Source organism: Diadema antillarum, unplaced genomic scaffold (assembly GCF_040938485.1).
Source record: "Diadema antillarum isolate AM-2024a unplaced genomic scaffold, OU_Dant_1.0 seq00001347_RagTag, whole genome shotgun sequence".
Classification (NCBI taxonomy): domain Eukaryota; kingdom Metazoa; phylum Echinodermata; class Echinoidea; order Diadematoida; family Diadematidae; genus Diadema; species Diadema antillarum.
Genome location: NW_027272112.1, coordinates 192208 through 217101, shown reverse-complemented (window position 1 = coordinate 217101; position 24894 = coordinate 192208). Strand labels below are relative to the sequence as shown.

At 39.5% G+C, this 24894-nt stretch overlaps 1 protein-coding gene across 1 annotated transcript; it reads right to left on the bottom strand.

Annotated features, from left to right (window-relative positions):
* Positions 1-2350: 2350 nt before the first annotated feature.
* On the bottom strand, positions 2351-15662 carry LOC139708532 (uncharacterized). The gene is made up of 2 exons (XM_071620476.1): positions 15213-15662; positions 2351-3700 (listed from the first exon to the last, which is right to left on the bottom strand). Exons 1-2 carry the CDS (start codon positions 15660-15662, stop codon positions 2351-2353), a joined length of 1800 nt encoding a protein of 599 aa, XP_071476577.1.
* Positions 15663-24894: the final 9232 nt, after the last annotated feature.

The window sequence follows — 24894 nt, the reverse complement described above, 5'->3', positions numbered from 1 at the left end:
AACAACAGAAATAACTGAAATACTAAGATCATTCGTAAATATCTATGCTACTGGCGTAGGTTGCTTGTAATCGACAACTAATGAGAATATTGTGGATATCAAGATCTACCCGTTGTTCTTGCTCTGCAAAATTTTACATGGTCGGTAAAAGTTTGTTTACACTTTCCTGCGGCCTGCGTAGATGTAACAGCGAGCTTTAGATCTGCGACGCGAACGCTAAGACGACGTAAATTAGGCGGAAAATGGTTTTCTGCACGGGAACAAGACAACTGTTTCTATTGTCCAACCCGGGAGGCTGGGTCGTCTTAGCGCTCGCGTCGCAGATCTAAAAAGTCGGAAAAAGTGGACACGTGAGGGCGCTAACACAGTTACAGCCCTAACGTCCCTTTATCTGTTTATGAAGCCCGTTTCGGTTTCTTTCAAGCTGCCACAGTCGCTTCAAAAGTACCTAACCCTGTTTCGTCTCCTGCCCTGTCATCGATGGGAAACGCAAAAACAAGATGACAGGTCGCCCATCACGACTGTCACGGTCGGTGAAATCTCCGTCCTGTGGCACTGTCATCCTGATATTGAAAGCTCTCTTGTAGGGAGTCCGAAACGACAAAATATAAGGTTTCTGAATGACAGAAGAACAACGAACGACGAACGACAATAAGAAACGACAGAATGATTTGAGAAACTGTTGCCAGCCAACACCCCCCCCCCCTCTCATCAGGCATAACTTGAATAATTAAAATCCAAAATCTGACAATCATGATGGTACGATGCTACGTCTCGACCACAAAGTAGAATAGGCTTTTTTGCAGTGTTCAATGACCTCCCATGCATCTATATTCGTAGTATTTTTAAATATTTGAATTGCTGATACGAAAAGTTAATGGAAATGAACGCCTTGCCTCAATAAGTACTCTCCCTCACCCCTTTGACTTACCTACATCACTGTAAACACTCAACTCAACATGGGGGAGAACATTGCGGGTTGATACTTGATTGGAAAAAGTGATTGGCATTTAATGCGTTGTATTTACCAGGACAGACCACAGAGCATGGCAAAAGCCACTCTGCACTTCAGTAAATCGTGTCTTACAGTGTTCCTAAATGACACTTATGTTTGGAAGCGCGATTTATCAAAATGGAGACTGTACAATTGGCCTATTATGCTGCATAATTATGTACCATATACGCCAACCCCTGTGGAATGTGAATATACTGAGACGGACTTATAATAGCACAACGCCAATCTTTTTTCAGAGTGAAGCTCTTTTCCCTTCTTTTTAACAACTTGTTATTTGAGATGACTATTTTGATATGTGTCATACCATAGAACTGTGACATAATGGGGCTTTGCCGGTTTCGTAAAAAACTTTTGAGAATATGGCGAATCGCACTTCAACAAGATTAGTAGAATCGTATTGAAAACACAAGTGGAAACTCAAGAAATAACAATCACATTAAATGTTCATTTTTATTTTACATGAGCACACACTGACGTGATAACGAAGATTATAGTGATATGACAAATTTCGATATGTCGAGTCCAATTGTTCTGGAGTCGTTTCCAGTGCCCTTTTAACGCTTAGGGAATTTCCCAGTTTCTTTTCTCCCTAGTACTTGACTTCATTCATCAATACGAATGAACCAGCATTCAGCGTTTACAAAACATTATTTACACATATAAAAATATATACTATTGGCGGGAAGATTCATATTTTGTTATACTTTTTTTGCTTTAACTATTCTGTCAGCAGTATCATTTTTTTAACGATCAAAGGCACAGCCAATGAAAGCTAAGTAAAGGAAATTCGTGAAGGTATCAAGTAACACAATGATCTAAGGATGTATGCAAGGCTTTACTGATCATAGTTAGTATAGATGACATGATTTTCACCACGACTCTTACCCTCAATATATCGTGAGCAATACTATATAGGTGATTAACAAAGTAACCATTGTCATATTCAAAATGAAAGCGTAAAGAATACAAATATGAAGAACACATAATCATGAAATCCATACCGGTATGTTAGCGACAAGTCATAATATTCGTCACCACTAAAAATTATAGTATTTGCAGCAACTATGATGTCAACATAATATTACCAAAAATCAATTCTGACAAATAAGTAAAGGAAACTTCCTTAAGTAGCTTTATCAAATAACTGTCTTAAATAAAGTGTTTCATTTCATTCAGTTGGGCACCAGAAGAATAAACAGAGAAGTGGTTTCCAGCTTGGAAAAATAGCTCAATCGAGTATCGCTCATAAATGCTGTCCATTCTCAAGCTAATAACATGGAATCAAAATAAGTAAATGACCAAACTCGGTACAAGTGCCTGGAGCCAGAGAAGTATTTAGGGTTTTCCCTGTGGGACAATGCTTGCATACTGAGTTCCCTTGATAGCTGGAGCCTTCTTTGGAGAATCACTCTCATTAAGAATGAGATCGGCATAAATGAGTCCCTCAACGTTCAAGTCTTTATTCGACAGTGTAGAGGGTGCTGACGAGTCGCCAGCTTGGTTTGAGTCCTTACAGTGCTCTACCAGGTCATGATGCTCTTGGGGGTCGGCAGGGTTGTCTTTTGACTCAGCCAAGAGCTCGTGGTGACCACCGCGAACTTTGTCCGCCCTGGCGTAGAGCGGAGAGAGCCTGGAGGCCCCACTCTTTCCAGCAGTACTTCGTGCTGACAAAGACAGGCTGCTGCCCCCACGTAGATTGAGTCTACGATCCGACTTGAGGTTGGGAAGAGTGGCCGCTCCTCGGTAGGTACTGCCGTTATCTCGTTTCATCTCAAGGATCGTCGCATATCCGTCGCTGTTACCGTGTACCTTCCTCATGACTGGATCAGTGATGCCGACGTTCTTCCATCGTCGTTTCTTGACAACTTTGACGATCACCACTATGACAATTAGCAATATTACAATAACAGCTCCCGTTATCACGGAGGTGTATAAGAATGTCTTTTTTCTCAGAAATGCTGGAACTTTGGGCTTCATTTCCACTGTGACGTCGACTTCGGTGGTGGCGTATCTATCGAGTTCCTCGGTGATTGGTAGTTCGGTGTTGTATCCTGTGGGTCGCATGGCACGCTGCCATGATCGTCTCGTGCCCGTGTCTTCATTGCCAGTGGGGCTAAGGGTGGTCGTCTGTTCTGGTAGTTCCTCTGTCATCATTGTTGTAGGTTCGACGATGACAAGTCTGGCTGTGCTGCTCAGTAACTCGCCAGTTGTAGTTTGTGTCTGACATGTTAGCACCATGTCGTTGTCCTCTCCCTGGATGTCGCTGATGGTTAGGACTTGGTCGCTGTGTGTCAGCGTCATTCTACCCGAAGCACTCAGAACAGTCTGAGCCGTGGTTTTGTCTACGTTCCATGAATACTTTCGCACCTCCATGTTGCTGCCTATCATTGAGCAAGTAAATATGGCCGAGGAGCCAATCCTGGCTGAAATCAAGGCTGGTTCGATTCTCACCTCTGGAGGAGTCTGCATGGGAAATAAAGTGCAGGCCCTCCTTTCTGTGACGAGTGGTCCTCGCATAACGCAGGTATAGTTCATATTGGCGTCTTGTGGACGAAGGATTTGGCGGTGCACAGCGAATCGTCTGTTCTCGTTCTCCTCAAGCTCTTCCTCTCCACGAAACCACGTCAGGTCCGGAATGGGATTGCCGCCCTCTGTCTTGCAGATCAGGTCAACTACATCGCCAACCTACAGAAGAATTATACGAGGGGAAGTAATAGTAGATGCCGATTAGATGGATAGGAAAACAACCACAACCATGAAGGTTTGTGTAATGTCATGATGGCATGACTAACAAGCTACATTCATCAATAAATACTCATTACCAGAGAGAGAGAGGTGAGCATTGCTGAAAATCAGGGGGGAAAAGCACTTTGATTAAATAATTTTGCAACTTAGTAAACTATACATGTAATGAAATTACGCAGATGGGAAAATGTACATCCATTTGTAATGTTGATAAAAATCATCAAATGTGGAGGCCCATGGGCAATTCAAAATAGCCATCTAGACCATGTGACTGCGACATTTATCGAAATAGAACCCTTAATTTCCTTTGCAGTCGGGAAAGCTGATATTGCAAATTCACAAATAAGTCGAAAGATTTCTCGCGTGGTAATTAGAATGTCCTATGCAGATGCCCCCCACCCCCACCACACATACACAGTTAACGTTGACTTTGCTTCGTGTTTTGTAATTTAACCGCACAGCTATGGAACACTTTATCGTAAATTTCAAAGACACCGAAGAACAAACAAAATCAAACATGAATCGGAGTTTAAACCAGGTAGTTATAGCAACATACTTCGGCAATGAGAGTTGCAGCGTTTTGGGAGCTTTTAAGGCAGCTAAAGCTTAATCACAAAGTTTCCCTGTACTTGGGATCATTTATAACGCAAAGCACGTTCGTATAAAAAGTATATAAGAAAATACATCCTCTATCTTTTCGTACAAAAAGCAATTAAACGAACAGGCAAAAGCAAACAGTTGATCCCCTTTAACTGCCTTTTCCAAAACGACTTTACTCGTCTTTCTATAAACAACGTTATTCTAGTCTTTCATGATACGACGAGATTACATGGATAATAAGACAGTCATATATATATATATATATATATATATATATATATATATATATATGGCTCAAGAGATAAATGCGGTGAAGATTTACTAATATCCGTAACGCCGCGCAATGCGGATATTAGTAAATGGTTGCTAAGTACCCCCTCAGTGTTTGTTCGTCTATCCTCATCCTATTCATGTTGTAGTACTTATTGTCTCTGACCAGTGTGTTTATATAATAACTGTCTGTTGTTTGTTTGCTTCTTCTTCTTTTTTTCAACTGAGAGACTAGTAGTCAATCTGAGAGGAATAGAAATTTCCGAGGTGAATAAAGTTCGACTTTGATGATTAAAAGAAAATCAGAGAGAAGTCTTCTCTGTTGATTGAGAGATGACTTAGATTTGATGACTAATTCATACCACTGAGATGCCTGCCAACTGAGACGTCTGTCCACTGAGATGTCTGTTCGTATACGCAAACACTGTGGCTACTCTGTTACATATTTTAGATATGATAGCAAATCCACTCTGTTGTCATATGTGTCATATGGTATTCCTCATCATTTCAGTGCATATCGCATCCTGTTCTATGGGCTAAATCAGGTGAGAATCAGGTGAGCATAATATATATTACGAAACTTTCAGTGAACGGCCTGAATAAATTACTTCCAATACCTTTCTTTCTTCCTCAGATGGTTTTGGCATATGTGCTAGTGCACGAGTAACGAGGTGAATACTCGTATTTATTTATTTATTTATTTATTTATTTATTTATCTATCTATCTATCTATTTATTTATTTATTTATTTATTTATTTATTTATTCATTTATTCATTTATTTATTTATTTATTGCTCTCTATCTCCCATTCTCTCGTCCAGTTGTCGTATTATTGTATGCCTTTCTGCCACGATAATCGATTCAAGTTCAAAGTCGATATGTGAGTAAGGCTTAAAGTTGATACCTTTAGGGGCAATTTCAAAGGTGCAGATGTCATATGTTCGAGTTCATATTGGATATCTCAGTATATCTAAGCCAGGGAAATCACCTCCACCCACTCTGGTGAACACACGTGAACACCATTTTAATCTCGATGCGTATCTAATACACCGTTTCACGAGTAATCTGTGTATTATGCACGTGTTTCAGTCATGATGGGGTGGGGTCATTTTGTTAGTGAAATTTACTGTAATCAAACAAATGGTCAATATGTAAATTTCATGTACCCTGCTTCATATATTATTAAGTGGAATGCAATGTCCAATATATAAAAGATAGCACATTACAGCCTTAGTTTCACGGTTTGTATCATAATTCATCGCAACATATGCACTGACATGTGTCCGAATAATCATATATCTCAAAAAGTACAGCACACTTAACACAATGAACATTACTTGTTTTTGTTTTTGTTTTTCAGTGAACTGTCACGTCCACATTCGTTTTTTTCTTATTGCGTATGCCTATATATTCACCCATGAATCTATCATCATATGCATTTCGTCCAAAATCGAGCAATCATGTCCAAGATCTAGGTCTACTTTAAACAAAATAATTTTTTTTTTTACAGCATGGAGCTCTAGAAAGCTTGGAAGGAAATTAAAAGGTGAAGATGGCATGTAAGTGTGCTTATGTCTTTTTTTGACAGCCTTTATCTCAAAGTATGTCGCCTCAACAGGTGTGATCATCTCTACCAAGTATAGTCAGGCAACACCTGCACGCACCAGTACTTGCACGGGAGTAATTTCTCGTTGGTGTGGCTATGATTTCTACATGTCCTGCAAATTCTGCAAGTATTTTGGGATTTCACATCATCGTCATTTCCCAATGTAATATCAACTTCCTTTAAAGCCGTGTTTGGTGTGTCAATGAGGGTCGCAGGTATGATAGCTGATTACGATTAAATCACAAGGTTCGGATCTATATATATGTCAATAACATTCTCAATTGCATATCAGATACTTCATCTTTGTGACGAATGACAATCACATATATGTGATTATGAAGGACAGCACTCTTTCATACGAAAAAAGAGAAAATCTAGAATTGGATGACTTCTAATTACTCGTGGTGTTGAAAATTCCTGTGCAGTGCAGTTGTCACTCCTTGATCAGGCCTGACTGTAATGATAAGCTTCGGAACAGTCAGTATTGTTTTATACCGCCTTCTTCCCGGCATCGTCGTATTAAAGTGTAACAACCGTGGCCAGAATACACAGTGTCAGCATCTTCTAGGACAGACACCATATCTCCGTAGATCAGGGACAAACATTGCCGTCCCTGTTACATTTACTGATCATGTTCAAGTCAACTCCTCTTATAATTTTACTTTTCATCAGACTTTAACCCCGCCTCCCTCTGCATGTCTGTCTCTCCATCTCTTTCTCTCTCTCTCTCTCTCCTCTTTCTTTCTTTCTTCTTTTCTTTTATATAGTTTCTCTTTCTCAGTGTTTTTCCTCTTCTGTATGTCACCGTGACGTCTCAGTCTGGGTGGAACCAAATACCAGACCGCCAGTCGAGGACTTGATTCGAAACCAGGGTGACGGTGGGAAAGCCATGATATTATCTGGACTCTTTATAGGGCTTTTTACACTTGTAAAATTTTGCTTAGCCCCGGACTAACGGTGGGGCTAAGGGGGGGCCTTAGCCCCACCGTTGGTACGGGACTATCCTTAGCCCACTTTCTGTTTACACTCGTTTTTGCCAAAGTGGGCTAGCCCCACTGATAGTACGGTACTATCTGGCCCTGCAAAATAGCAGGGGTTAGCACCGCAATTGCGGTGCTAGCACCGCAATTGCGGTGCCAAGCAAGTGAGTGTAAACAGAACGAAAAAATAATCCTGGGCTAAGCGACGGAGACGAAGTCCGACCCTCACTGACCAATCAGAAACGAGGTAATCAAGTGCTGCCGGTGCGTGCGTGTACGTGTACAGTACACAGCGTAATTATGAATATTCATGTGGTTTGGAAAGTCCGGGGCTAAGAAATACGAGTGTAAAAAGGTCAGTTTTCTCCTTAGCCCCGGACAAGAGATAGTACGGGACTAATTGGCGAGTGTAAAAAGCTGAAAAAATTGGTACGGGACTAACGATAGTCCTGGGTCAGAGAAAGTCCGGGGTTAAGAAACACAAGTGTAAAAAGCCCTTATGCTTCCTACATCCAACTGAGAACCTCCTTTCCATCCTCTGAATGATTCGAATTTCCTGAAGCATTAAGTGATATTCAGGAAGCTTCCACGAAAATCATTCGTAGCGTAAATATGTATCTCTTTATCATCCATGTCAACGATATAGTTTGGAAACATATGTCGGTGTTTTTATATTTTAGGCAAGAGAGGAACGGGCGAATTTGATCTAAAATCGCAAAGGCCGGAGGATAAGGGCAATCTTTATCATCTGAAAATGATCTCCATCTCCCTATATTTCGTTGTCAATCCTCTGGGGATCCATGAATTAAGGAGTACCACCCTTCGACCACTTCCGGTGAAGCAACGAAGAAACATCGTGGAGGTTTCATTCCATGAGCACGTTATCATCTCTTACACTTTAAAACATATACATATACTAACTTTCGTGCTTGAAAAGGTGAACTGCTGGGGCGGTTGATGTTTCCCATCTCTGTTTTTCTTTGCGGAATGTCCGTGTGGGACACATTCCTTATGCGAATGTGTATTTACTAGTCATTAGATGTTATAATAACTGCGCATGTAAAACTATTCCCTCGTATGGTTTATACTATGAAGCTAATGAACAAAGAATTTTCTGATTGTCTGGAGCGCTATCATGTTGCCAATACAGTGTTCACAGTTGCATTTATCTGTTGCACATGTGCATCTCATATAGTCTTCAAGATAATTACATTCACTGAATACTTCACTTCTATGTGATACAATGCCCACGTGTGTATACCCTTTAGGTGTTTAAGTTCTATCAAAAGCAAACGCGTAAGGCCATGTTCAGCGAAATTTGATAACTAGATAGAGTCTTGCAGAGAGTGGTGGGGATTTAAAACAAAAACGTCACTTATAACTATCATAATCACCAAGGTCAAATCACTCATTAAACTTTCATGAATTTGTGTCTTTTGTTAAACATGCGCAAATTGAACGACTTACAAAAAAAAAAATTACACGTTTTCTAGATATCACTGTCATTTCGTGAATAATATGAGGGAGCATTTCATCGAGAGTTTTGTCAGGAATTTTCACTGACCAATTTGCTTTCTGCCAATCAGATGTAAGGATTAAAGCAGCGTAAAACAGTTGTCAGTGACTGACAAGTTTTATGAAACGCTGCCCAGGTGTAGGGAAACCTGCAGGTCTTGAAAAAAAAAGATGTGAAATGATTTTCGTAATCATGGGCTGTCAGAGTTAATAGAACCCACTTTCAACATCAGGTCTAAAAATAATATGGATCTTCCATTCAGATAAATTAATTATATTTTCGAGGCAAGTCATCTGGTGTTCAAGGCAGCAATGAAACCTTCTCCTAGGCCTCAACAGCCATCGACCTATACAAAATTTGTTCGACTTTTCTCTCTGTTCTAACTCGGGCTTCGCTCTTAAAACAGACATGTAGGGACAGACACTTATTTTCTAAAATTGGATCGAGACACTGAGTTGAGGTTTTAAAAAAAGATATTTAATGGCAACAAAAGAGGAGACATAAAACTGAACAGCAACTAAGACGCATGACGAAACTGTCAGCAGGTTCTAGTCGGTGAGGACGCTACTAACAACCTTTATTCATCCGTTATCTTTGTACTATATTGAGAGACACTGTATATTAGGCTATACTCTTCAAGTGTCTACGGTGTGCAGTAGATCATGACAGTCATATACTTGACATAAAGCGAATACTTGATTTATGTGTTCAGAACAATCCAATGTGTGGAAGTTTTGAGGGCAATGACATGAGAATTTGAATGCTTATTATGATGTCTGTCTGGGCAACTTGTCGGTATGGTTTCTCCCGTTTGTTTGTTTGTTTTTTGTCCTTTGTCTGTTTTAGTGCAGCTAAAATATTGATAAAAAAACATAAAGACAATGAACTGCGTGGTTGCTAGTTCCTCCCACGTGTGCTCACTCATGGCTTATTTCCTCTTCGTCATGCATGCCACCATTAAAAGTGATAGTTACATTTGGAATTTGATTTGAAGAGTGCATGACCACTATCATGCTTATCATTCGAAATAGGACAACGATGATTATAATCTATCAGTGTACGAATGTTTGAGTGTATTAGTGATCGATTTCTCTGCTTAAATACCACAAGAATATGACATATAGATGCAAATAATTATTTGATAACGTACAGGTATCTAAAGTGATAAAAATAATTTCAATGTCATTGGTATAGCAAAACAGAATAATGAAAAAAAAAAGATAATTACCGCGAGGAAATTAATGAATATGTGTACATAACTTCTCTGAGGAGCGCAACATACCTTTAAGTATAGACATAACCAATATACACTAGATAAGTATAAGTCCGGTTTTGCTATCCACGTATTTGTGAACAGGCCTTTTCTCTGCGGGAAAGTTCGATTCCACATGTTTAAGTTGACTTTTAAAGATAGAGTAAAGTCCGGCGAACACGATTTTAGTAACAACGTTTGGACAGTTTTAGTTCTTGTTTCTTTCTCGAACTGGCGATCAAAACATTTTTTCACTTTGTGCGGGCTTATCTGTTTCATCATATTATTTTCTTTTTCTCCTGAAAAGGTAAGCAGTGACATTCAGACTTACCCTTTTAAATGCTGACAACATAGTAATTGTACAGGAATTCCCCATTAATTAATGGGTTAAAATAAGTTTTTAATGTTAGACATAACACTACCAAATGAAAGGCGCCCAAGCTGAATATTTCCGATATGTGCTCGAAATGGATTTCCCACGAAATATGGATTTCATCGAAATGGATTTCCCGCTAAATGCAGGTTCACCCTGAGATCCTGGTGCGTGTCTGAAAGTGTGATAACGTCAAATAGGAACGCTATTAGCCTTTTAACACATTAGCTATAAGGATCTGTGGAGGTTTGGGAGGGGGGGGGGGGGGAGACCCCAGGTCTAGTGACGTAACTTGGACGTCAGTTTATATTTTTGCCTTCAAACCTGTTGTATATAATGCCTGCATGATGATGTCTTCGAACCCGGAATAATGTCAGTCCATCTGAAATGACACAGACTGCCGCTAAATCTCACATAAATATTGGCTCAGGGATATTTGTACATCATCACATTCAGATTACATCAACAGCTTTCGGCGGACGGACGGATCATCGTGAGACTAGTTTCCTCATCTAATATCCTTTCACAACGATATGACATACTTTTCAAAGCACACTGAAGTGTTACGTAGCAATCATAGGCAATCAACCTTATCCTTTGGTTAATGACGTTGTCGTCGTTGTTGTTTTGCAGTTAATGTAAAGACTTGTCAACCAAGCACGAACACGCAGAGAAGTGAAAGACTTGTCTGTGAAGTCTGCTCATCATTGACTAACAAAACGAAAGTACGAGTAACATACAGGAAAGTTTGGCGAATGTCACTACCAAGTAATTAGTCTTGACCACGTGATCACTGAGACAATAAATACATGCACCTCGTTAACAGTGAGGAAACCAATTTTTTTTTTTTTTTCACTGCGGAATTACTTCTGCGTATTATTCTACACCGAAGCGCAATACCACGGTACTCCATGCCAGCTTGATGAGAAATCGCAGGGAGAGAATGAAAGATTTGTTACTAAATACCTGTCATGAAAAACGAAAGTTGTGATGTCCCAAAGTTTCACACGTTTTTACCATGTCGGTGATTTTGGTTTCAACCTCCCTCACAATAATGCAAATGAGATAGCATCTTGATCGTTAGCCTGACATTTCACTTTAAATAATTTTGCTGGTTATATGACCTGGAAAGATGCATGCAGTGAAAACGTTGGTCTGGCATTTGTCTTACATCAACGTATATCATAATCAGGTCTTAATTATGGATAACGCTACCGTTGTTCTTTGTATCAAGTGAAATCGAACTCGTATCTAATTATACATGCTTACCAGGCATCACGTCTTTAAGCATAACAAAACATAAAAAGGAAATATGAATGACTTGATATGACACATGCATAAGGAAGCGATGTTTATCACGCGCATGAGAAGAATATTACACATCGTATGATCCATCCCGTTGTCGTTTTAGATATAAATTTTATCTTTCAGCTAATCCATCTTTCCCACGTTATGATCTATCTCTCTTTCATCATTTTGCAGGTGATTTTGTCTTTCCTTTTCTCAGTATCAGAAAAGATCGAGTCATCGTTAACTTTGAATCTGACGCTTAAGACACTTCCTAGGAATAACCTATCGTCCATATTGCATTATGACATTATTTGATTGTATATCAAATATCGTGTATTGATACTTTGCTACTATTGTGCAGTAGGATACTGTAAGAGTCTGAGGGAAAATGATATCACTGTCTTTACATTCTGATGCAGTTGTTGTAATTTCTGCTTATCATGTTTATGTAAAAACGCTGGAGGGATATTAATTGTAAACTATCAGTTGGTGTCTTTAAACAAAGCAAGATAAACTAAACACTGTCCTCTGTTTAGTTATTCACTTAATCAATTCGCTCATTTCGGGATAGAGTAGCGAAAGGTCTATAACAACTCCTTTAAAAATAGAAATAGAGGTGAAAAGGGTATGGGAAGTCCAGAAATTCGAGCATACATGTATTTGTTTGACATGCCAAACACAAGTGAGAGTAGAATCAGGACACATATGAAATCGGAACGGACTGCATACATCAATATCTAAATATGTCCACGAAAAACAAGGGATTATGACAGCTTCCTTTGTCATTAACACGGCTGCCAGCCATATCTGAGTTAACTACATGGAGATTAGGAACGAATTTTGAGGAAGTTAAATTTTGATTCGTTGAAACGACGAAAATCCAGGACTTCCACATGAAGGCATTTTAACATCTACCTGCATTTGACGCATATTTGGAAATCTCATATCGGATGTGAGGGATTAAGGCAATGCGCCCAGCAGACCAGTGTTATTTTTATTGTTTTCATCTTTATGGAGTTACAAATACTTTAGGTCGCTTTGATTCCGTGAAAACATTAGAATGCTTGAAGCCAAAAAAAAAAAAAAATGCAGATTACCTGTGCTTACTGGGTGATCAGGAATTTAGATTTCAGCCCTTACTTCTTGATTTTCTTTTAAAAGAAATACTTATCTTTTATGTTGTCATCATGGTTGAAATTACTAAAGACATATGAAAAAGCTGAAAAGGCTGGCGGGAAATACTTGTTGCTAGCTAGAGAGAAGATTTGATAACATAGGAAACATGTTTCACTTGCCTGGATTTGCCGATTAACGGGGACATAAACAGAAACCCTACAGGAGAGGAGCAAAGCAATATCGGGTGTCAACATTTTTTCCTAATTCTTTATTAAAAAGCCGCAGAAATTTCATTCTTCAAAAATGAATAGACATATATGCACACAAAGAAAAGGCATAATAGTTATTATATTCCACTCACTAATGCTTCCTGACAACATAAATTCGTGCACGCAAAGAATGTACCAATTTGAAAATCGATCTCAAATAAACGTACAAGGACACACACGCACGCCCGCACCCGCGCACGCGCAACCACGGCAAAATCAACAGGTCAAAACAAACGGAGACAATGTCTACAAATATGTCAGGCCAGTGACGGATGGTTATGTCTATGAGTTATGGCACCATTTTTATCACATTTCACTAAACTTTCCTATCATGCCAAACCTAGCCTACTCGTTTTCAAAGAAATGTTTCAAAGGCCAAAACTTGCGGAGAACTTTGCTGCATTGTTCTCATTTTCCCATCTCATAAAAAAAGATTATCAATTCAGCTTTTACAGTTATATGAAAAGAGAAAATTATTATGTACACAAGGGACTATGGGATCATGGGGCGTCTCGGCCTGCTCCTCATGACTTCATCCATAGTCGGCTAGGACGAGTCTCGTTGCTCTAAGTTTCCTCAACTTAACGCTAATTAGATTAATCAGCACACATCCTTCGATGATGAGGAAAGTTGATAAAACCAATTTTCACCAGGGCTGCAGCCAATGTACACAGTCATACCGCAGACATAGGACGGACAGATGTTCACGGTCATACGGCGTCTGGTGGTGCTTCGGTACTGGCTTGTAATATCCAATATACATGTGCATTTAAAAATATAAATCATTATTTGTTATCTCGGAAGGTTGTTTCTTTATGACAAAGTGTAGAGCCGAATTTGCAGCAATCGACAAGCATCGTAATTATTGTAAATGAAATGGATTCGCCGTTTTCAAGGGACAACAAATTGATCATCATGATAATATAAGCAATGACACTTCCTTGCCCACCCGTGCTTGTAATTTCAGCTTCTTCGATATATGAATCACATAAATAGCAAATAATGCATTTCGTAGATGATGTAAACCTGGGCTCCCAATGTAATCTATATAAACTTGAAAGTTATATTTTTCGGGTTTTGTCGATAATTCCGTATGTGGAACACAAAACAACTAATTATCAAACATAACAAGCTGCGGTATTGATGGCGTAATGCGAAGTCGTACATTTGCAGTTAAGCATATCTGAAAAAGCAGGAAAGAAAAAAAATATATTATAATTATCAAAATCTGTCATACTAGTATTACAAAGTGATATATTTGCTACCTGCCAAATGGTACTCGGTCAAAATGTGGTATAAAATATATAATATTTGTAATGGTAAAGGCTATAAGGCAAGGACATGGAGTCGCTTGCAAAGTTAAAAAACAAATAAACGTACGGACCGTCTTAGTGGATGACACAGGGTATACAGACACAGACACAGACATAGACACAAACAGTCACACAGACACACACAGACACACACACACACACACAAACTAATGAAATTTCGTAGGACAGCAGGATGGCGAGACCAATTAATTGCAGACAATCTGGCAGGGAGATGGCGACCCATATTACTAAATACATCGAAAGAGCCTTTGTACGTCCTTGGCCAATTTAAGCCTCTTCCAGATAGTCGAAGAGACTCCTTCGTTGAAGTAACCTGTGACAAGGATACAGATTGTAATAGGATAGCCAGAGGTTTGGAAGACCTAAAAATGGGTCTATGCAAAATTACCTTCATTGATCATTTGATGAAGAGGCAATACATAACCAACCGAATGACATTCTGTTCAACTAAACGCTCTAGTTATATTGTGGGGAAAAAAAACTAATTGAACTTTAAAAACCACACACATACACACTCAAGAACAATCTAATTTGACAAAAAGAAAATTGTTCATGTTGTTCACCACTTTGTACCAGGAAAATAGAGTAAAAAAAAGTCGCGACCTTGGTGTCACACAAATCATACCCATGTCACGGTGCATGTAGGCCTACCCCAGTTCTGTTTCGAACTATAGTAACAGGATAAGCATGAATGTGTTAAGCAACTTAAGACATGGCCACCATCACGTGAAAGTTAATTGCCGAATTGCAGAATTGCTAATTGCTGTATACAGCTGCTGCGTGAACATACCGACAAAAAAAAATCACAACGAAACAAAACAAATTATCTTATGAGCTTCTCTCACCTTCCTCTGCTTGGGATTGCCGCTAATAGTGTTGACGAAACACATGGGCGACTCCGCTGATGGTGCGATGAGGATCGTGAGCCGCGCCGAGGCCAAAACGTTGAAACGTCCGAGTCCGTCTGCGTAACCACACTGGTAAGTCCCATCATCTGCGAGCTCGACATTTGCAATTTGCAGCGTAAACACATCTTGGGCGTGGCTGCCAACGATGGAGTACCGTCTTCGACGATCCGCGGGAAGACGCATGTAGATGTTGCGGTCGTGGCTGAGGTACTCGTTGCTCTCGCGACGTTTCCAGTAAACGGTAGTCCCACCCTTCTGGTCAACATCACATGTAAGTGTCACCATGACACCAGGGCGAACCTGCACGGAGCGTGGGCCCTGGCGGAGATTGATGGCACCCACCATCAGTACTGTTAGCGATAATACCAGCGCCGTTGCCTGCTTCATGATGCTACCCTGACGACTACGATAATCTACAAAGACTAGTTGTTCTCAAAATATCACTTGAACTTAACTCTCTCAACAAATGAGATAGAAAGTCATGCTCTCCTTTTGTGAGATAGTTCGTGTAAACTTTCGATCTCTTGTAGACTTTCCAGACAGTACACTAAAGAGCTTTGACAAGTTAGTTATCGTGCCAACGTTGCATAGCTTCTCGTGAGTGGATAAAATACCTTTCAGCATTCGTACAACGCAACCTTAACAGTTTAAGGCGATAAAGATGTTACACAGGTATATCCAAATACCCTCCAACGCATGAGATTCATCACTGTAGCTTGCAATATCCCTTGACAAAAACCCTTATGATTTTCATGTTGCCGATTAGTCACAAGCGTAGATCAAACTCGTCAGCCGGATGCCATGCCGCAGGTTCTCGAGTGAGCATGGTGAGTGTGACGATCTACGCTTCGCTTACCCCTTTTACCAAGCCTGCCGAGGTTCGCTCTGTTGACGTGTACAGATCACGTGTCATCGACGAGGAAAGTTTTTAGCCCGTTTCGTTGTGACTCTACCCTGTTCACATCAGTGCTGTCACGTTAACCCAAATATACTCCATTATGTCCCTCATCTTAAACGAAATCTTAACAGCTAGTATGGATCAAAATTCTGTGTTTCGGCGGTATACATTTTCTCTCTGGATTTGCCACTGATGAGCACTGTGTGATGAACTTGGACATATTTCGATCGAATTACTATCTTAAATCAATTGGTCTAGTGACTTTTCCCCTTTATTTTCTCCGTATCCCCGTATTCTATAATAACATAATTCGTTCAACAAACCTATGCAACTGTTATGCTAACATGGTAACAAAAATTCTCAACGAATTTGAAAAGACTTGGTTAATCTTAACGTATAGACACTGCAACATTAGCTTAAAAGAGATAAAGTAGTGTGGTAAGTTGGACTGACCTTGGGTAAAGGTCTTCGAAGAATGGATAGAAAGCTGAATACTGAAGCACGTTTATAAGACTATAAAAACGGAAATGAGACTTCATGTAAACTTTGACACATCTCTAAGCATAATTACCTCCTGAGGCAGAGGAGAGGAACTTTTTTCCTTTTTAAGCGAGGGGGCGGGGATGGGCTTGGGCTTGCGGGCTGGGGGCGGTTAAGGGTCAGTTGTACCCCTCACCCTCTCTTTGTTTGAATGAATGATCCCTTTGCTTGAAGATTATCAGTTGTAAAGAGCAACACTTACCGCACAGAACCAAAGCATCGGCAGAACACAAAAACTGTAATGACGACGAAAATATGATCATTAATCGAACTCATTCATGAAGACCAATTTATTCACGAATTCGAACCTGATACCGCGTCTATCAATGTTAGCTATTCTTTTATTTTCCTTTGTCACTATGTGCTTTGCAAAGGAATAAGAAAACAAAATATCAAAAATGAATACAGTCCTTTAAAACATATACACAGTCAAGATAAAGCTGATTATAAGCATAGATGTCAGAAGACGAGAATGAAAATTCTGGATGATTATTGAGTCAAAATGGATCATTTTCCCCGCTACTATTCCAGGGTTTTACCAATGCATGCCACACACTAGTAGGCCTGCATTTATGACCAGTGATGACATAGCAGCTTTCAAGGGTTTGTATATGGCTGCACAGTAAAGCTTCATTTTACTTCAAGTGTTTCCGTCACTCCTCAATAGCGTAATGCTCGCTTAGACTATGCGCTAATATCGTTTGATAATTTTACTTGATGCTGTCAAAGGCAACTAAATTTTCATACTATTAACCATGTTTTAGCTATGTTTATTTAAAGGCAGATGAGGTATTGCACCTGCCAAAAGATGGGTAAAACGGCAACCTATCCACATCAACTTCAACTTGGGCAACCACTGAGTGCCGGAATGTGAAGAATGACACTGTCTGCAGGCACTGGAATCGTCGACGTTTCGAACAAAGGAAACATACACCACAGCAGGCGAATATCATTTCCATAAAATGGCTGAATTGCAGTTTAAAGTGTCCCTTTAACCAGATTTAAGTACCGTATAGGGGATTCTGGAAAGGAATTGAAAGAGTCCGTGACATTTGCCTCAGACGGTGACACATCTTGAGCTCCGAAAAAGACTGCTTTCACCCATGAAAACATGTTTTGTTTATATTTTTTTCGCCCATACTTCACCCGGGGAAATGATATGTATTCTATTCATAGCACTGTTCCACATTCCAAAGTTATTCGTAATACATGTCCCTCACGCTTGCACACACAAGCACACTCACGTACATGATGGAGCTTTGACCATGAAAGTCTTCGTCATGAACCATGTTACCTCGTAACAGAACATTTTCTTTCCAAAGACATTCACTGCGATGGTAACTTTAACATGAATGACAACTCCCCTATTATCAACGCCAGAATAATTAACGAATCACACAATGACAAAGACGGGATAACCACATGAATTCCAGGTCTTTGGAACGATTCCTCCCGGGGTGATTTTATTCTAATAATCTCTCTTGACTGATTCCAATGTCTCTTTCAAAGTGCTTTTCATTTTAGCTTCAGTCTAGCAATTGCGATTTAGATGAAAGGCTGATTATTGATGAAACTTCAGTTTCTAGTGTAAAAAAAAGAAAAAAAAGTGAAATATAATCGTCTCATTTTATTTGCATATGTGATCAAAACAGACATCACTATTCTTTGAAAACATTACGAAAATGAGATTCTTTCGTACATGTCCAACACCACTCACAATTTTATTGTCTTTTTTTTTGTCTGAATTTAAATTTGTGAAGTTCCCCATTTGATTACTGAGGATAAACACATGAAAACATCTTAACTTTCTGAAAGGTAATTTTCAACGAGTATTTTTCTTTTCATTTTCTTTTTTTTTTTGGTTTCTTTTGTTTGCTGCTTTCTTTATGAATTGCGTTGTATCTGTTAAGATCTACTGCTAAGAACCGCCATGGTGATTATCTTTGAAAAATGTGGCTGTTATACGCACCCGAGCCTGCCAAATCTTCTGCAGAACAAGCGGAATATACGCTCACATGATAAGTTTTGTCTGCTGTCGAAGTAACCCTAGCTGTCCTCAAGGACGGGTAAATTTCAAAATAGGTGTTTTTCGTTATTTTATAAGGTATATACAAACGAAAGCCCACTGAGGTGAAACGGGAATGAGGTTGGCGGGTACGTTACAGGGGACACTGACTAAATATAGCACTTCGAATATAGCCCAACCAAGTTCGACAACATACTCAGCTGCTGTCATGGCTTGGACTCGAAGAGGCAAGGAGGAAGGTAGTTTGTAACGTCCGACCACAATTTAGTCTGTCGGAGTATTTATAGACCATCTCCTTTGAGCATTCAGGCCAGTGTACTGTTAGGGCTGCGATGAACAAACTCGTTCAAATGGGGCGGCTGTACCAAAACCATATCCTCTTATTTTGTTCTTATTTGCATGAATACCTAACCATCCGGGATCCCTTTTCAGGGGCGGATCCAGGAATTCTGTAAAGAGGGGGCGCGTTTACAAAATTAAAGGGGGGCGCACGCACCCCTCCCCCATTTTTTCTTTTTATTTCTTTTGTTTCAACAATAAAGGGGGGGGGGGGGGCGTGCGCCGGTTGCGGTCCTCCCTGGATCCGCCCCTACTTTTGCTACCTTGCCACTAGTGCACTCTTGGGGCAATAATATAAAGGGATAATATAGTATTGGTGGAGATGAGGATTGGGCTTTTAACTTTTTGCGAGATACCAAGAAACCACTTATGAAATAGTACAGAGCATACCATTCTAAGAGGAATTCAAAGTTTATTTGATGAAAATCGGTTTTGGAATGGCTGAGACATCTAAACACAAAGTAAAACAAAGGGATTGTAATAAAAGGTGGGTCCCACATTCTATTAGGATCACTCTGTTTTGGATATCACAGCCATTTCAAAACCAATTTTCATCAAATAAACGGTGAATTCCTCTGGGAATTACATGTTCTTTCATATTTCATTAGAGATTTCTCGTTATATAATCAAAAAAAAAATGTTAGAAACGTGAAAATAGGATTTAACCAAAAACTATAGCCCATTCTGAAACACACCTTTCACACATTTACAACACACACACACACACACACACACACACACACACACACACACACACACACACACACACACACACACACACACACACACACACACACACACACACACACACACGGGCCGCTTGCTACTTGAGACGCGACTAGATGATGTCAGGAAATATGATAGTGTACAAAAATATGAGACAATCTCTTTACATCAATGCAATGACAGATATTGAGTGTTTTGAAGTCGCAACACACTTTGTCAGTTTGGGTATAATCATCCCACTTCCCATACTCCAAAACTAGAAGGAAGGAAACGTATGTATGTGTTTGTGGCACAATTGTGGGGGGGGGGGGGCTTGAGGCTCACCTTAGCTTCGAGACAAATTTGACCTTGATGTCACCTTCCTGTGATGCATCATGATAGTATATCTTTATTGTTTGTACCCACATCCAGGGGCCCTCTAAGCACTTAATAATCATTAGGTAACATCCTTTCTATAGACGTCAACACACACAGACATACAGACACACACACAACCAGCATTTACTCAAACTGCTGGACAGAGAGATGGCATGACTGAGTGACTGACTGACCGACTGATTGACAGAATGGATGAATAATACCCATCGTGTACAACAATAATGAAATCTGCATTCTCTGTCTCATAGGATGAATCCTGCCAAATCTGATCAAAATGCATTTTCAAGACAACGATATGTAAGGTTTCTGTAATACGCTGTATTCTCTACTTGAGAAGGTGACTGACTGCACACACATTACTCTGGGTCATGCATATTTTGGTGATCCAAGCTTCACTTGTGAAATCATTTTTCCTCCGTCGTGTACTTGCATGGTTATTTTGCATTACAATCGAATTCGTACTTCTGTCATGATTTAATGAAGATTCTTTGATACAAAGCGACGATGACGTGCTAGTCGTGATTTTGAGCAAACAGAGGTTACAAGGACACGGAGGCGAGAGAGTGAGAGCACTTCCATCTCCATGGTAACAGCAAAAGCTGGCAAAGATTTTGTGGTCATGTCACTAACAGGAGAGATATCTAAGAGAATTTTTCCTGTCACACTAAAAATATTCACAGTTTACTTGTCAGGCAACTGTCACTTGATGTAATACTCACACTGTAAACTGGGCCTCACTTGAAGGATACAGAAAAAACAGACAAAAAAAAAACAACAACACCAAAATGCTTAACGACGGATAGAAAAGGGAATTTATGCCTTGTTGTTGTTTTTGTTGTTGTTCTTGTCGAGTACGAAATATCAATGCGGTATCGAATGTATAGAAATGCATCGTTTAGTTATGACAAATTTGAACGATCTTCCCTCAAGCATAGCCTTTTTGATTATCTGCTCAGCGCCGAAGAATTTGTATGCTGGAATAAATCCACACCAAAGCACGTCTAGTTTTCAGGTTTAAACCGGCGAATCCTCCAGAACCTCATGAATCCGGGGAATATGGCGCTTCCCGATTCCGTAAGCTATGGGTTAAGGCTGGGATGCCGCGTTCCGATCAAAACACTGAAGAACGCAACTTCCGGTATATTGATAACATTGTTTATATCCACCAATGCCATCTTCACGGTGTCATATCACGTTGTGTTATCAAAAGTCAATAATATTTAATGCCAACACACACACACACACACACAAATACAACAACATAATGTTTGGTTGTTTGTCCGTAATCAGCCTGTATTGCATGAGCTAGTTTGACAAGGACATGTCGCAATATACTGTCCTGATAATGCAGGCATGTTATGAGAAGATTTTTTTTTTCATAATCTGCTGAATTCATTCCTATGCAGGCCTACACAACATCGAGGAGATACATCGTCGACAGTCTAAAATGACAATCTCAGAAACCTGTGGAGACACTGCTGGCTCAATAAGCAAGCACACAAACAAACAAACAAACAAACAAAACAAACAAACAAACAAACAAGTAATCAATGAAATAACGGAGGAAGCAGAAATAAACTTTGAGAGAGGAGGAAGGAGAACATGAGGGAGTTATGCAGGAAAATAAGATAATCACTGAAGTCACATTAATAAGTCTGCCCTCCCAAGGAAAAAAGTAATATCTGCAATGTATTTATATTGCAGATACTGCATTTTTCCTTGGGAGGGCAGAAGTATAACAAAGATGTAAATCCATAGAATATTTCAGAAATACATGATATAGGCAATTAGTTCATACAAGCTAGTATATTAGGGCCGAACCAATTGAGAATAAGTAGTTTTAATCATAACCCGTTGGCACGTGATGTTTAGGCCTACTATCAGAACCTCAAAATGATATACTCCCCTAATGATTGCAATGTCATTCAACCATGTTTCATGTATTTTATTTGATCTCTCACGTGAAAGCAATGACTAATTCAAGATTTATCCAGAGAAATCTGTCACAGACTCTGAGATTAAGTGTCCACGCGTCTGCCAGTATAGCGAATCAATTCACCCTTAAAGATTCAAGTTAATGATAGTTGTTGCATTGTCATCATCATCATCATTGTTAGTGCTATTACTATTCATGCGGCTTTTTCAAACTTAACAAAGGTAGTCAATTTTACAGCAAATAACACAAAGGATACAAATTGTCTAGGCATTCCACTAGTGAATTAATCTATCAACACAAATTTAGTGAATTAATCTATTAACACAAATTAAAAGATTTAATGATAAAGGAAACAAGAAAAATACTTTAAAACATTACACTGACATGGTGATAATATGGCTGCAATATTGAGGTTTACAGAGTCTCGAACACCTGGGCTCCATTGATGAAAATATGACTGACCAAACAGCACTTGAATGTATACATTTTACATGAATCCCAGAAAACACACTTTAGTGGTTCGGAGCTGTATCTTTTTGTTATGATTTTTACCATTCAACGTTAGTGATTCATATAGAGTATAACATAAGAATGTCTCTTTCATTTGATTTCTATTTTGGTCATACCGTTACTTTTTCGTGGCAGAATCCTCATAAACCTCTCAAAAACAAAACAAAAAAACCCCCGCTAAGATCGCTAACTGTGTAATATGATCCGCAAACTAACAAAACAATTTGAAGGATTGAATGTTAATTTTGCAGATCATATTAACAATTTCTTTTGTATGTTTATCATGATGGTAATTTTCCCTCACTCTTAACATTTCTCCAGTATAAGATATGGACAATCAGAGGTGTCAATTTAACCCTTGTTCTGTTAGGAACTTTTTGACAATGTGTATAACGCTACGGGGTTTTCTGTTGCCAACCGGAACACACACACCGTTAATGACTGCAGGATGATCAATTACTGCAAGTAAAACTCTCCCAGGATTTGATGGGTTAAAGGAACAGGTATGCAACAGTGAGGTTCGGAAGGTGGACACTTCCTCTATATCCTCTCATACACGAACATGACTTGTATTGAGTTTCGCCAGACACCTGCTGCGCGTAAACAGCGGAAAGATGATGTGCCTGTAGACGGAAACAGGGTGATCGTCTATTTATATCTGATTATAACAGAACCTTTATGTGTGAAAAGCTGATGGAGGTCATTACCTGTATCATACATCATACATGTGTGGACGTGGCGGTACTAAAAGAGGATTTGGCAGAAAATTGTTTAAATGAAAGAGGACCCAACGGGTTATGAAGATATTTCTGAGCTTCACATCAAGATCGTCCCTCTTCGCTCTCTCCCCTTTTTGTTTTTGCCATAGTTACGATGTTCGTGAACAAGGCTGGTCTCACCATGGGACCCATGGAAAGTTTTGAGGTATGACTCACACGCTAATACGATTCTTCAAAGTGTCTCCATCTGGCAGACATGCAAACATCAAGACTGATACAATCTGTGCATCATTACAGTTTTACATACGGTGGAAACCGAAAGTAGTGATGGGTGTCCACGGCTCGTCAATGATTACACTGTATACTCCTTCAAGATTCTATTCAAACACTTTAATACACGCGTTATATTTCGATATCGTTATAGACAAGGCTGCAAATCAATTCCCTCCATCGAATTTGCGGAGAAAGTGAATTTATTCTACCTTGTGTGCTGAGAGTCTTCTTTGGATTATTCTGAGAGAGAAATTGACAGGAGATTTGTCTGCAAATCAGATATCAAAAATTGAAACTAGAAAATTTGATTACATGTAAAGCAAATTTCACGTGACTACGAATGTTGAACCCATGTGTCTATGGACAAACGAACAGACGTTTTACAGGTGTCTTAAATGAAATCAATCGAATTGATTGCCTAAACTTTGTCAATGTATACATTCTTCCTTTTATTTCGCGGAGCACTATAGCCTATCATTAACTCTAAAAGATCCAGAAATTTCTAGCAAATGCGATGTCAGCCTTTATTGACTGATTGGAGCACTAATAAATTTCAGGGTAACACTGGAATGAACCTGGCAAAAGGGAAGACACATGCCGTTTCAAACACCCCATGGCAACACATCACACATAAAACACAGTGCACACACTTTTTAAGAGCGGCCGCGGGTTTAGAGGTCAAATCAAGTATAGTCAGTGGAAATGACGCAGTGACGTTCGTTGTTCTCTGTGGGGTTTCATGTGTACTTCTTAGTTTTCGTTATTTCGATATTAGTCTCTAAAATGTCTGCATAATTGATTTTTTTTTTTTTTTTTTTGGTTACATTTCTTTCACTTTTGTTTAATCTGTATCTATGGGTCCCTTCCATTTGTCATCCCATCGAATCCATGCTCAGGAAAGAAGACACAGTATCCTTCCAAACATACGCAAGGTGGTTTTGAAGCTTTTTCTTTTTTTTATCGAGGGAAATAAGATTCAATTTCATCTGTATTTTCCCATCTACTCTCGGGTCTTTCGTTTGTCGATTTTCAAAGTTTTTTGGTCAGGGAGGTAGGGTGTGGAGTTACAGTCTCGACCGGAAGAGGCAGTCGATAACTGAAACCATGTACACATGATTTACCCAGGAGGGGATTCAAGTAAGCAGACGTTATGTCATTATCGCTTTTTCTTTTTTTTTTTTTTGGTGTTGTTTCTTGTGTCTTTCTGTGCAAATTCAAAATATCACAAGGACGTTACCTGCACGTATGCCCGCTCCAGGAAATACAAACCATAC